Source organism: Dreissena polymorpha, chromosome 4 (genome assembly GCF_020536995.1).
Source record: "Dreissena polymorpha isolate Duluth1 chromosome 4, UMN_Dpol_1.0, whole genome shotgun sequence".
In the NCBI taxonomy this organism is placed as follows: Eukaryota; Metazoa; Mollusca; class Bivalvia; order Myida; family Dreissenidae; genus Dreissena; species Dreissena polymorpha.
In genome coordinates, this window is record NC_068358.1 from 66,317,739 (window position 1) to 66,333,418 (window position 15,680).

At 34.7% G+C, this 15,680-nt stretch overlaps 1 protein-coding gene across 2 annotated transcripts in view; it reads right to left on the reverse strand.

Annotated features, from left to right (window-relative positions):
- The window catches only part of LOC127877548 (DNA polymerase subunit gamma-1-like), an 83,250-nt gene that overhangs the window by 53,187 nt on the left and 14,383 nt on the right, over positions 1-15,680 (reverse strand). For both annotated transcript variants that reach the window (XM_052423508.1, XM_052423509.1), the window contains exon 8: positions 3,864-3,943. In XM_052423508.1, coding sequence (XP_052279468.1) covers positions 3,864-3,943 — 80 coding nt within the window. The remainder of the gene's footprint in view (positions 1-3,863; positions 3,944-15,680) is intronic.

Here is a 15,680-nt window from a genome sequence, read left to right on the forward strand (position 1 = left end):
GTGAATACGTTTTTTGTCACTGTGACCTTGACCTTTGACCTAGTGACCTGAAAATTTATAGGGGTCATCTGTGAGTCATGATCAATGTATATATGAAGTTTCATGAACCTAGGCGTATGCGTTCTTGAGTTATCATCCGAAAACCATTTTACTATTTCGGGTCACTTTGACCTTGACAATTGACCTAGTGACCTCAAAAATCAATAGGGGTCATCTGCGAGTCATGATCTATCTAACGATGAAGTTTCATGATCCTAGCGTATGCGTTCTTGAGTTATCAACCGGAAACCATTTTACTATTTAGGGTCACCGTGACCTTGACCTTGTGACCTCAAAATCAATAGGGGTCATCTGCGAGTCATGATCAATCTACCTATGAAGTTTCATGATCCTAGGTGTTTGCGTTCTTGAGTTATCATCCCAAAATCATTTTACTATTTCGGGTCACCGTGACCTTGACCTTTGACCTTGAGACCTCAAAATCAATAGGGGTCATCTGCGAGTCATGATCAAGCTACCTATGAAGTTTCATGATCCTAGGCATATGCGTTCTTGAGTTATCATCCATAAACCATTTTACTATTTCAGGTTACCGTGACCTTGACCTTTGACTTAGTGACCTCAAAATCAATAGGGGTCATCTGCGAGTTATGATCTATCTAACGTTGATGTTTTATGATCCTAGGCGTATGCCTTCTTGAGTTATCATCCGGAAACCATTTTACTTTTTAGGGTAACCGTGACCTTGACCTTTGACCTAGTGACCTGAAAATCAATAGGGGTCATCTGCAAGTCATGATCAATCTACCTATGAAGTGTTATGATCCTAGGCGTATGCGTTCTTGAGTTATCATCCAAAAACCATTTTACTATTTCGGTTCACCGTGACCTTGACCCTTGACCTAGTGACCTCAAAATCAATAGGGGTCATCTGCGAGTCATGATCAATGTACCTATGAAGTTTCATGATCCTAGGCCCAAGCGTTCTTGAGTTATCATCTGACAACCACCTGGTGGACGGACCGACAGACCGACCGACAGACCAACCGACCGACCTGAGCAAAGCAATATACCCCCTCTTCTTCGAAGGGGGGCATAAAAATTAATATTTGTGTTTTTAACCATGTTTGAAAAAACAATAGATGTGTTTGTCAGAAACACAATGACCCCTATTGCGCCGCTTTGAATTATTTTTTTTTTTACCTTTGACCTTGAAGAATGACCTTGACCTTGAACTTTCACCACTCAAAATGTGCAGCTTTATGAGAACGCCGCTTTGAAATATAAAAAAATGACCTTTGACCTTGAAGGATGACCTTGACCTTAAAGGATGACCTTGACCTAGAACTTCCACCACTCAAAATGTGCAGCTTCATGATAACACTGCTTTGAAATTATTATTTTATTTTGACCTTTGACCCTGAAGGATGGCCTTGACCTTGAAGAATGACCTTGACCTTTAACTTCCACCACTCAAAATGTGCAGCTTCATGAGAACGCCGCATTGAAAAAAAAATGACCTTTGACCTTGAAGGATGACCTTGACCTTGAAGGATGACCTTGAACATGAGCTTCCACCACTCAAAATGTGCAGCTTCATGAGAACGCCGCTTTGAATTTTTAATTTTTTTTTACCTTGAAGGATGACCTTGACCTTGAACTTCCACCACTCAAAATATGCAGTTTCATGATAACGCCGCTTTGAGTTTTTAATATATTTTTGACCCTTGACCTTGAAGGATGACCTTGACCTTGAACTTCCACCACTCAAAATGTGCAGCTTCAAGATAACGCTGCTTTGAATTTATTTATTTTTTTCTTTGACCTTGAAGGATGACTTGACCTTAAAGAATGACCTTGAACTTCCACCACTCAAAATGTGCAGCTTTATGAGAATGCGGCTTTGAAATATTTTATTTTTTTTACTTTGACCTTGAAGGATGACCTTGACCTTGAACTTCCACCACTCAAAATGTGCAGCTTCATGAGATACACATGCATGCCAAATATCAAGTTGCTATCTTCAATATCAAAAAAGTTATGGCCAATGTTAACGTTTTCGGACGGACAGACACCATATATTTGACATTTGACCTTGGAGGATAACCTTGACCTTCTCCTTTCACCACTCAAAATGTTCAGCTCTATGAGATACAGATGCATGCCAAATATCAAGTTGCTATCTTCAATATTGAAAAAGTTATGGCCAATGTTAAAGTTTTCGGACGGACAGACACCATAAATTTGACATTTGACCTTGAAGGATGACCTTGACCTTTCACCATTCAAAATGTGCAGCTCCATGAGATACACATGCATGCCAAATATCAAGTTGCTATCTTCAAAAGTGAAAATGTTATGGCAAATGTTAAAGTTTTTTTCCGACGGACAGAATTACTGACATACTGAGGGACAGTTCAACTGCTTTATGCCACCCTACCGGGGGCATAAAAATATTTTTTTGGGGTGGGGGGTGGGGGGGATATAGTGTGAGGGTGTGGTGGTCATTTATTAGATGATCTTTAATTTAAAAAAAAATTGGGGGGGGGGGGGATTGAGGGGGGGGGGGGGGGCAGTGGGGATGGTTCGGGTGGAGTCTATTGTGGTATGTCAGGTAAGAGTTGTTTTGTCAAAGTATCAATCGAATCTAATCATAAATAAAGAAGTTATGGCAATTTTAGCAAAAATTTAATAATTTGACCTTGAGAGTCAAGGTCATTCAAAGGTCAAGGTAAAATTCAACTTGCCAGGTACAGTACCCTCATGATAGCATGAAAGTATTTGAAGTTTAAAAGCAATTGCCTTGATACTTTAGAAGTACAGTGGATCTAAACACAAAATGTAACCATATATTCAAAGTTACTAAGTCAAAAAAGGGCCATTATTCCGTAAAAATGACAACCAGAGTTATGCAACTTGTCCTTTACTGTCCCCTTATGATAGTTTGCGAGTGTTCAAAGTATGAAAGCAATATCTATGATACTTTAGGGGTAAAGTGGACTAAAACACAAAACTTAACCAAATTTTAAAGTATAAAGGGCCCATAATTCCGTCCAAATGCCAGTCAGAGTTACATAACTTTGCCTGCACAGTCCCCTTATGATAGTTAATAAGTGTTGCAAGTATGAAAGCAATAGCTTTGATTCTGTAGGAATAAAGTGGACCTAAACACAAAACTTAAACAAATTTTCAATTTTCTAAGTACAAAAAGGGCACATAATTCTGTCAAAATGCCAGTCAGAGTTTCATTACTTTGCCTTAACAGTCCCCTTATGATAGTTAGTAAGTGATACTAGTATCAAAGCAATAGCTTTGATACTTACGGAATAAAATGGACCTAAACACAAAACTTAACCAAAATTTTCCATTTTCTAAGTATAAAAAGGGCACATAATTCTGTCAAAATGCATGCCAGAGTTATCTCACTTTGCCTGCCCAGTCCCCTCATGATAGTTAGTAAGTGAACCAAGTTTGAATGCAATAGCATTGATACTTTCTGAGAAAAGTGGACCTAAACACAAAACTTAACCAAAATTTTCAATTTTCTAAGTATAAAAAGGGCACATAATTCTGTCAAAATGCATGCCAGAGTTATCTAACTTTGCCTGCCCAGTCCTCTTATGATAGTAAGTAAGTGTACCAAGTTTGAATGCAATAGCATTGATACTTTCTGAGAAAAGTGGACCTAAACGCAAAACTTAACCGGCCGCCAACGCCGACGCCAAGGTGATGACAATAGCTCATAATTTTTTTTCAAAAAATAGATGAGATAATAAAAATTGTGTACACAATTAAATATATGGGGACCTTACACCTATGTAGGTGAGTTAATAAACCCTATAAAACAATCGTCAATGTTCTACCTCTCACAGAACTCTGGCCACAACGCCTTGAACACTTCATATGTGGCCACCACATCATTGGCACAGTACAACATCAAGTTCTAAAAAATAAAAAATTTGCACTTTTGAGTCAATAATTCAACAGGATTATAATTTTGTGGGAGGACGGACCCCAAAATGTCGATGAAAATTAGTGCTTAACAATTTTCTTGGTTTCACAGTAATATATTTTTGCAGTATCCATTTAAATAAATTATCAAGTGTAAAAATTGTTCAAACCACACAAACAAATAACATTTTATGCTGACAAACTATTCTAGGTCCCTTGCATCATGGTAAAGTTGCCATTCCAGATTGAAGGTAAAATATAGGATATTGGTCCTATTAATTTTGTTCATACCATAACTTTGTTCAGGAAGGATGAATATTCAAATAGCTTGGCAGAAGTATTGAGCAGGATGAGACACCATGTCTTAGAAAAGATCACACTTCACAGTCAAAGGTCAATTTTAAGAAATCAGATTTTAAAACATTATTCGTCCCACATGGATAGATTTTCTTATATTTTGGTAGAAATGATTACCATTTAGGCCAAAGTGTTATACGCCAGACCCAGGTGCCTAGATCCAGGGCCAGAGGCACATTTAAATATGAAAAGTTTAATATTATAATTACATGTATATATATATATATAGTAGGTCTGGTAGATTTAAGGTTAGAATCATTGAGACGGAAAATGAAATTGATCATGATTTAAAAAATAACCTCTGCCAAAGAATGCAAGAATTGTTCATGAACCAGTTCCAGAACTTAGCTAAAAAACCACAGACATTTACAATTTGATAAATAGCCAATCAAGAACAGAGAAATAAAATACTACCTGGTAGATATAAACAACTTAATGAGGATGATGGATGCTTATGTCTATGCTTTGAACTCAATATAAAATTAAATGATTGCATGCAGAACTCTTGAAAATCATTTATCATAAAGTAAATAATTCCTAATGAACTGAAAGTTCATGAATCAAATGTCTACGTACATGTGGTTTAGTTCATGAACTACGCAGGGAACGATTTACAGTCCATGAAATTTTCAGTTAATGAGCTACAGTCCATCAACTTTCTAGAATTGTTCTGCAAATGGTGCCAAGTTCAAATTAAATACGTGACATAACCTTCTTTAAATTACTCATTCTTGTTATAGTGTAACTATAGGGACCAGGTTTTTACTAATGTTTCTTTTTCAAACATTTTGACCAAACAAAACATTGGTTCATAATAAACAATCCCTTCTTTTTTCGCTGTTGCCGTTGTTATTAAGTATTAAAACAGCTTTAAATGGTGATAAATAGCATCTTATTACCGAGCATTTTGAGTAAGTAATATTAAAATGCATCTCTCAGTTCAATGATTAGTCAGCATATTATTGTGATCTGATGGCCGTGAATTTTTAGATGTGTTTATAAACTTAACAGTTCATGTACATGTCACAAACTTACATTTTAAGAAGTAAAGTTTCATGACCTTGAGTTCAAGGAACATTTTTTGAATATGACATCATGACTTTTACATGATCACACCTTTCCGGACTATGTGACAAGTACAATAATTATCAACAAATGTAAATATTTTATGTCTATTTGGATTGTGGCATCTCTGTTTGGGATCTTTAATGATTAACAACTCATTTCCTAAAATATTAAAATTATTTAAAAAATTAACTTTTCTGACAGGAGTTTCAAAGCTTTAAATATTTCATAGAATAAATAATGGTCCTGTCCTCTGCATTTTCATTTTTAAGCAACATTGGCAATTTTGAGCAACATTGGTAATTAATTTTAGCAATATTGGTAATTTTGAGCAACATTGGTAATTTATAGCAATATTGGCAATTTTGAGCAACATTGGTATTTTTAGCAAGATTGGTAATTTTGAGTGACATTGGTAATTTTTAGCAATATTGGTAATTTTGAGCAACATTGGAAATTTTTAGAAATATTGGTAATTTTGAGCAACATTGGTAATTTTTAGCAATATTGGTAATTTTGAGGAACATTGGTAATTTTTAGCAATATTGGTAATTTTCTGCAAAATTGGTTATTTTTAGCAATAATGGTAATTTTGAGCAACATTGATAATTTTTAGCAATATTTGTAATTTTGAGCAACATTGGTAATTTTTAGCAATATTGGCAACTTTGAGCAACTGTACGTGGTAAGACTGCTGGATAAATATAACAGTCATCCAGTCTCCTGCAGGTAAACAGGAACTACTGGTCCCTAGCCAAATTTGCTGGTACCAAACTGTAGATGGTCTAACTTCTTTTGTTTCATTGAAGATAACAATATAAACTGAGATTGCTTTCTAACAAATTTGCTCTATATATAAGATGCATGGGAATGTAATATGCACATTAAATATCATGAAATATTCCCATGTATATGCAATCATTCATGTAAATCCATAAAATGTTGAAGTCTCTCCTATGTCTGAAGTAAGATCAAAGTTGCCTTTTCAAAGTAATTCCTGTTTAATATTCGTTGACATTTTTTCCCTCACAATTGAAAATGATTTGTACCATTCCTTGAAATATCCAAGTTAATTATTGAACTGTTAAAAATTGAATATTTTTTTAAACACATTTTTATAAAAGATTCCCTTTAAAACCTTGTGAATTTGGTAAAAAAACATGCATCAATCATACAGTTTTCCTCCTATCATAGTTAACAAGACTATTGCCAAGCAATAAAAGTCCCCTACCGGCTCCACCATTGTCAGAATATTTTTTATATTTGTTGCCATAGCAACCAGATTTTTTGACGTAGGAACAAAATGAAATGACGTGCATAATGTCCATATTGCCATCTATTCATGTTCCAAGATGCATGAAAAAATATAAAGAACTTTGAAAGTTATCGCAGGATCCAGAAAAGCCCCATTTTCAGCAGTATTTCTAGTGTATTTGTTGCCATGGCAACCAGAATTCTTGACGTAGGAACAAAATGAAATGACGTGCATAATTTCCATATTGCCATCTGTCCATATTTCAAGTTGCATGAAAAAATATGAAGAACTTTGAAAGTTATCGCAGAATCCAGAAAACTGCCATTTTCAGCAGTATTCCTAGTCTATTTGGTGCCATAGCAACCAATATTCTTGACGTAGGAATAAAATGAAATGACGTGCATAATGTCCATATTGCCATCTGTCCATATTTCAAGTTACATGAAAAAATATGAAGAACTTTGAAAGTTATCGCAGGATCCAGAAAACCGCCATTTTCAGCAGTATTTCTAGTCTATTTGTTGCCATAGCAACCAGAATTCTTGACGTAGGAACAAAATGAAATGATGTGCATAATGTCCATATTGCCATCTGTCAATGTTTGAAGTTGCATGAAAAAATATGAAGAACTTTGAAAGTTATCACATGATCCAGAAAACCGCCATTTTCAGCAGTATTTCTAGTCCATTTATTGCCATAGCAACCAAAATTCTTGACATAGGAACAAAATGAAATGACGTTCATAATGTCCAAATTGCAATCTGTCCATGTTTCAAGTTGCAGGCAAAAATATGAAAAACTTTGAAAGTTATCGCACGATCCAGAAAACAGCCATTTTCAGCAGAATTTCTAGTCTATTTGTTGACATAGCAACCAGAATTTTTGACGTATGAACAAAATGAAATGACGTGCATAATGTCCATATTGCCATCTATCCATGCTTCAAGTTGCATGAAAGAATATGAAGAACTTTGAAAGTAATCGCAGGATCAAGAAAACCGACATTTTCAGCAGTATTTCTTGTCTATTTGTTGCCATAGCAACCAGAATTCTTGACTTAGGAACAAAATGAAATGACGTGCATAATGTCCATATTGCCATCTATCCATGTTTCAAGTTGCATGAAAAAATATGAAGAACTTTAAAAGTTATCGCAGGATCCAGAAAACCACCATTTTCAGCAGTATTTCTAGTCTATTTGTTGCCATAGCAACCAGAATTCTTGACATAGGAACAAAATGAAATGACGTGCATAATGTCCATATTGCCATCTATCCATACACCAAGTTGCATGAAAAAATATTAAGAACTTTTAAAGTTATCGCAGGATCCAGAAAACCGCCATTTTCAGCAGTATTTCTAGTCTATTTGTTGCCATAGCAACCAGAATTCTTGACGTAGGAACAAAATGAAATGACGTGCATAATGTCCATATTGCAATCTGTCCATGTTTCAAGTTGCATGAAAAAATATGAAGAACTTTGAAAGTAATCGCAGGATCCAGAAAACCGCCATTTTCAGCAGTATTTCTAGTCTATTTGTTGCCATAGCAACCAGAATTCTTGACGTAGGAACAAAATGAAATGACGTGCATAATGTCCATGTTGCCATCTGTCCATGTTTCAAGTTGCATGAAAAAATATGAAGATTGAAAGTTATCGCAGGATCCAGAAAACAGCCATTTTCAGCAGTATTTCTAGTCTATTTGTTGCCATAGCAACCAGAATTCTTGACGTAGGAACAAAATGAAATGACGTGCATAATGTCCATATTGCCATCAGTCCATGTTTGAAGTTGCATGAAAAAATATGAAGAACTTTGAAAGTAATCGCAGGATCCAGAAAACCGCCATTTTCAGCAGTATTTCCAGTCTATTTATTGCCATAGCGACCAGAATTCTTGACGTAGGAACAAAATGAAATGACGTGCATAATGTCCATATTGCAATCTATCCATATTTCAAGTTTCATGAAAAAATATTTAGAACTTTTCAAGTTATCGCAGGATCCAGAAAAAAACACCATTTTCAGCAGTATTTTTAGACTATTTGTTGGCATAGCAACCAGAATTTTTGACGTATGAATAAAATGAAATGACGTGCATAATGTCCATATTGCCATCTATCCATGTTTGAAGTTTCATGAAAAAATATTAAGAACTTTTTAAGTTATCGCTGGATCCAGAAAAAACCACCATTTTCAGCAGTATTTCTAGAGTATTTGTTGCCATAGCAACCAGAATTTTTGACGTAGGAACAAAATGAAATGATGTGCATAATGTCCATATTGCCATCTATCCATATTTCAAGTTTCATGAAAAAATGTTATGAACTTTGAAAGTTATCGCAGGATCCAGAAAAGTGTGACAGACGGATGGAGACAAAACCATAAGTCCCCTCCGGTGAAACCAGTAAGGGACTAACAAAGCGCACAGTTTTGGCATGGCATGCAAAGTAACACATGTTTATGCCATACTGATCTCAGCAATACTGAGATTCAATATTATTGTGACATGGTTAAAATACACTTCACATCTAGAGAATATTGGAAACGATTGCTTTCACACATGGTAATCCCTTTTGTCATAACATCACAGTGTACACAATAAGTCAATAGACCTGCTGATCCAATTATTAGACATGCTGATCACGTTATTAGACCTGCTGAGCACGTTTTCACAACAACTAACACTAAATCAGTTGAGTCAAGATTTCTTTTAAAACAGTACCATAATTACTCTAAGTTTTCAGGCATTCTAAGTTTTTGGAACCCCATTTTAGCCAAAACAAATATTTTTTCATTACTCTATATTTTCAGACAAATGTGTTTTCTTCAATAATTAATTACTATATTTTTTAGTAAGTATAATTTACAGCGCTATTTTACTAGATTTCTACCCTGTTTTTGCTTATACAGGACCCTTTGATCATGAAACAATGGTTTCACCCAACAGAATTTCAAAAGGTTATTGTATTCAGGAAGCAGTATTGAAGTTGTAATTTATTTAAAGCAGAGAAAGAATATGATTATTGCACATTTATTAATTGGTTTTATTTCAAGATAATAATTGACAAATAAACATAAAATGTATGTCTCAAAATTTTCGGACACTCGTACTTTTTGAATATTTTTGTATCTTAATATTCCGACATAAAAAATAAAAAATTAAAATAATCTGAAAACTTCAGAGTAATTACGGTATATAATTCAATAAAGTTTACTTAAAGGGGCCTTTTCACAGATTTTTGCATGTTTTGAAGTTTGTCATTAAATGCTTTATATTGATAAATGTAAACATTGGGTCTAAAAATCTCCAGTAAAAAAACAAGAATACAATTAAAGAATTAAAAAAAAAGTAACCCTCAACGGGGCTCGAACCATTGACCCCTGGAGCCATGGAGCAAAAGTCTACCCATCTATCCACTAGACCATCCGCTCTTATACCATTTCTATGTATTTTTTACCTCATATATGTAATCCTCGTATTATCAAACAAAATACGACAACAACAGAACTCTCCAAATTGTTCAATCGTTTCGCGTTGCAACGCTTTATAATTTTCAGGTTTTCAAATCGTCAAAAGATGCACATACTGGATATTTTAGAGCATGGTAAATGTTCAGTATTACTGTTTCCTCACAAGTATCATAACTTCAAGGAAAATTTGCGAATTTTTTTCAATTTTGTCAATTTACCAATGCGTGAAAAGGCCCCTTCAAAGACCTATCTAAAAGTTCCTAAACACATTGCAGTGTGTTATTTGAATTTAAAAAAGAGAAAATGTCAATTCCAAATCATCCTCAATATAATTTCTTTTAAATGAACTTCAAAACATTTAACCCAAAGAAAAAATATGTCTCTTTTAATTTGAAAATCAATGTAACCAGGCTTTTCATGCGGATGATGAGATGTTGTAAATGTTTAGCATAATTTTTGCATTTGATCTGGACAAAGAATTAAAACAAAATTAATACAGGAGCACTATTTATTTGTAGCTAGAATATGTATCATTCTCATTCACAATATAAATCCAAAGCGTTTTACAGATTATTAATTTAATCATGCTCCTTTGATTATATACAACAACACAATATATCAATTAATGGTTATAATGCCTGAGATTAGGCAATCTATGCACTATATGTAGTTAAATAATAAAAAAATGTACACTTTTTTTAAGTGTTTAAGTTTCAAGAAGATTGGCCAATAAATGTGGCCTTTCCTTTGCTTACTAGCTTTATCTTTAATTTAACCTAGTGACAAGTTTTTCACCCTCATCAGCCTGTTTCCACCAAGATATCATTGAGACTAATCTTTTGACCAAATAAATGACAATTGGGCAGTCAAATGCTTCTAGAATGTTTGCAGGCTTTTTCTTTAACTTGACCTAGTGTCCTAGTTTTTAACGTTCATGATCCTGTTTCAACAAAGATATAATTGGGAAAAATCTTCTGAAGAAGTTTATGAAAATTGGGCACTCAATATGCCTCTAGACAGGTCACAAGGCAAATTTTGACCAATCAGCATTGTGCTTATGCTCAGGTAAGCAAGAACTCGTGCATTTTAATTAACCAAAAAAGTAGTTCTTGAATGAGATATTAGTTTATCAAGAAAAACAAATTGTATTTTGTTGGTTTCAATTTGCAATGCATCTTAAACATACAAGATCCAGAATCAATGAAACTTGATTGATAGAATTCTGATAAATTTATGGAAATGAGCTTGTGTTATAAATGACTGTGTAAGATTTCAGGGTTATATTATTAACCCTTACAGTGCGGGAACCGAGTTGTGAAGGCCTTTGCAAACAGTTTTGATCCAGATGAGACGCCACAGAACGTGGCGTCTCATCTGGATCCAAACTGTTTGCTATTCTGATAGTATTCTTTGGAAAAAAAAGAAGAAAATGCTAATTTTAGAAATTCTGCAGACGACATTTTAGCAGACGACAAATTTCCCAGCATGCAAAGGGTTAACATGTGTGCATGTGTCACTTAAACAATACATATAACAAACTAAATATATGTAAACATCAAAATATTTATCCACAACAAAATACATTTACACAGCAATAAACACGGTGCTTCAAAGATGATTTCTGTCACTAATTTTAATTAACCAATTAATTCTGAGCAAATCATTGGAAATTTAATTTAATTAATGATGACAGTCTATGAATTTGTATTCATACAACCAATGTAATTTTAATGTAAGTTAATAGGCCAAACACTGCTGACTGATAAATGCAAGACATTTTACTTCCTTAAAATTATCAAACCAAAATGCAACTTGACCATTATTTTATGCTCCTCCATTGTTCATTTTTAAAATAATAATTGAAAAACAGAATCACAATGAACATTATGCTCATACCTACTTATAACAATAAACTTTCAACTTTGTCAGAAAATATCACAACAAAAACTACTTTATGACTTGACTATAATCTGAGTATACAAGAAAACAAATGGCCACTAAGCTAGTGTCAATTTCCTGACTGTGCACTATGTGTTTGGCCAGTTAACCCTTATAGCGCTGGAACCAAATTTTAAAGGCCTTTGCAAACAGTTTGGATCCAGATGAGCTGCCACAGAACTTGGCATCTCATCAGGATTCAAACTGTTTGCTATTCTGATAGTATTCTTTGAAAAAAATCGACGAAAATGCTAATTTTAGAAATTCAGCATCGACATTTTTGCAGACAACACATTTCCCAGCATGCTAAAGGTTAATCAAATTTTCTAGCAATCAAACCCCTTACAAATAAGCCTTGATACAAAACCTCTTGATACAAAACCTCTTATACATTATGTGTTCAGTGAATATTTTTTTTATTAAAAATATGATAATCCATAAATATATAAGAACATAGTAAACATTGAAAAGTTCCTCTAAACTTTGGACTAAATGTCCACATCAGAAATTACTGTTGCCGGAGAAAAGTTGTCATCCTCTTCACTTCCTACACTGATTCTATCTATACGCAGTTGCGGTAATGTAGTACGCCTGCTTGGACGCCAGACCCACAGTTTTTTCATCGACATGTTAATATGGACTCCTCTGCATAACATAGTGCAAACATATGTCCTAAACTTGGTGCACACGCAACAGTACAAGACAATCTTCGAGGCGAAGTTCAAATGAGGGAGAAGGCGGAGAAATGTGTAAATCAGCTCAAGTTTGGACAAGTAGGTGTCTGGGGTTAGAGCCTTGAAGAATGTCATCGGCAGGATGCTGATCATGGACGTACATGCCAGAGCGTATGCAATGTTAACTGTCATACGGTCCTCGTGAGAGATGTCCAGAATAGAGTTCTGCTGGCATTTCTTGATTGCTTTTACCATCTGGTATGTTGCTATGAGACTGGCTAGGGTTAGAGTGACTGGGAAAAAACAAGTCATAAGGTTTATAACCCAGCCCCAGCTAAAACGGTACACATTTGCGTCTTCTATTTTTTCGTTCAATGAACTGCTGCAAATCCTGGTCAAAACTTTGTAATTTGTAGGCTGCCTGTTTTCCATATAAAATGGATGGAAACTTAAAATCAAAGAGACCACTATTACGCAGATTACACAGAAAACTGGATATCGCATCTTGCTAAAAAGTGTTTTAGTATGTGGAAAGCAGATGTTTGCTGCACAAATGCAGGTAATAAAAAAAACAAGCCACTGAGAGATCATAACAACCATTGTGTACAAACATTCCATGAAAATACATCCGCTTAAGAAGTGGTTTCCTGCTGCAAGAATCAAATGCTGAAGACACTGGATCAATGGCTCAGTGAACAGTCCAAAAATGTCAGTAATGGAGAGAAAAAACAGAAATCCAGCTAGTATCATCTTATAGAACTGCATTCGCCAGAACATCAGACAGATGATGTTAGAAAACATTCCGAATACAATAACAAACAAGGGAAGTATCTGCCAAATGTGCACAATTGCAGTCTCATAACAGTCACGACTTTGTCCATCTTCTTTGTTCGCAAAATTTAATTCGACTTCAACAAGATTTTTACCAGTTTTTGGTGCTATGGAAATGTTGTAGGTTATGCTCATGTTGCTGAATAAGATTTAAATCCATTAATATCGTAAAACCAAATCACCAAATAACAATAGCATTTATTATTATAGTAATCAATCCATGCTAGATATGTACATATAATTACTACTTCTACAAGCGAAGTTAACCTTAATAATGAAATGTGCAGCTACTTCTGAGACAAATGGTGTGAATCTGAAATATGAAGTGACAAAAAACACATGAAGTAGATGCTTTAAGATACTGAATATTGATCAAATAGATCAAGTAACATATCCTTGACAACATCAACATTATCATTTACAGAAAAGTGTCATTTATTGTATATTGTTTCCATGGTTATCTGAGATTGTCAGTGGTGTCTTATTTAGACTTCAAATACTAATAAAAACCGGTAGCTGGGTAGTATTGAAATGGTAGTGTAGTAAGTAGGAAAAAAATAAATGTATTTATTAATAATATTAATATACAGTATGAACAAAAACATGTCACAGTGTATCCAACACCACGGGTTTATTGTTGTCAAAAAGGTACAGTAAGTAAAAAAGTGCAATCACACGGGTTTTATTTGTAATTTAAATCAAAGGGCAATACAAAATAGCTCAATCCAGAAAACCTTGATAAAATGCAATGTGGCCCTTGCAAATAATGATTCTGTAAAAGTTTGGCTAAATTCACATGCAAAAATGTTGAAGTTGAAAACTGAAGCTTGTATATGTAATTTTAAACAAAGGGCCATTACCCCAGCCATGACACATGCAATAAGCTCTCAGTGCTTGCAGATTATTATTCTGCACAGTTTTGGAAAAATAAAGAAATAGTTGAGCCCAAAGCTCCAGATAAGATGCGTATCTGCGTATTCATGCATTGGAAAATTAAAAGAAGAGGGCCAAGATGGCCCTAGTTCGCTCACCTGATACGAGTCAGTTCATTCAATCTTTACCAAATGTCAAACTTGAACTAGATATTGTTCAGACAAACTTCCTGGTCAAGTTTCATCATTATTGAATCAAAACTCTGGCATATGGAGTGTTTTTGTTTTTGTAAGATTTGACCTGGTTACCTATATTTTGAGTTGACCCCCCCTTACCAAACATAAAGCTTTGCTTACAAAAATAAATATTATGACCAAGATTCATAAAATCAGAAACAAAATTGTGACCTCTAGAGTGTTTACAAGGATTTTGTATAATATAATGCAAATTAGACGATCTAAGGGCAATAATTATGGCATTAATTATGTGATTTTGCTCATTATCAAACTTGACTGAGATCTTTCAGCAACTTTGATAAAGAATGCTTGAGAAATGTGAATGCTAGAGTGTCAACAAACCAAATGTGGACAGACGGACGGCATACAAAGACCAATCCTAAAACCTCACCTGAGCAATCAAGTGAGCTAAAAAGTCAGCTTCACCGATCTGAGCCATTTTCACAAGGTTTCTCTCTAGTCACATAAGGAAAACTGCCCCACCCCCTGGCGGCCATGTTTTTTGACTGATCGGGACCATTTACGAACTCATCAGAGATATATATAAAACCAATCTTTTCACCAAGTTTTATGATGATTGGGCAAATATGTGACTTCTAGAGTGTTCACAAGCTTTTTTATCAAGGAAACAAATGTTCTGACCAAATTTCATGAAAATTGGGCCAAAAATGTGACTTCTAGAGTGTCCACATGTTTTCACTATATACATACACTTCAACACCGTTATTTCGAACACCGATAATCCGAAGTCACCGTTATTTCGAAGTATGTTTCGGGTCCCGATTTTGGTTCTTCTTTGTTTAATGTAAAATTTCATTGTTAATCCGAACTTCGTTAAACCGAAGAAATCGTTAATTCGAAGTGATTCAGACGGTCCCAACACTATAATTCGCACCTTATTATCAATCGTTAATCCGAGGTCAAAACTGCAAAATACTGAGCGTAATTTCACACCTTTGTCGTGGCTCGTCAAATGCCGATAATTACACCTTTGTCGTCTGCGCGAACGCCGGTGTTCAGAGAG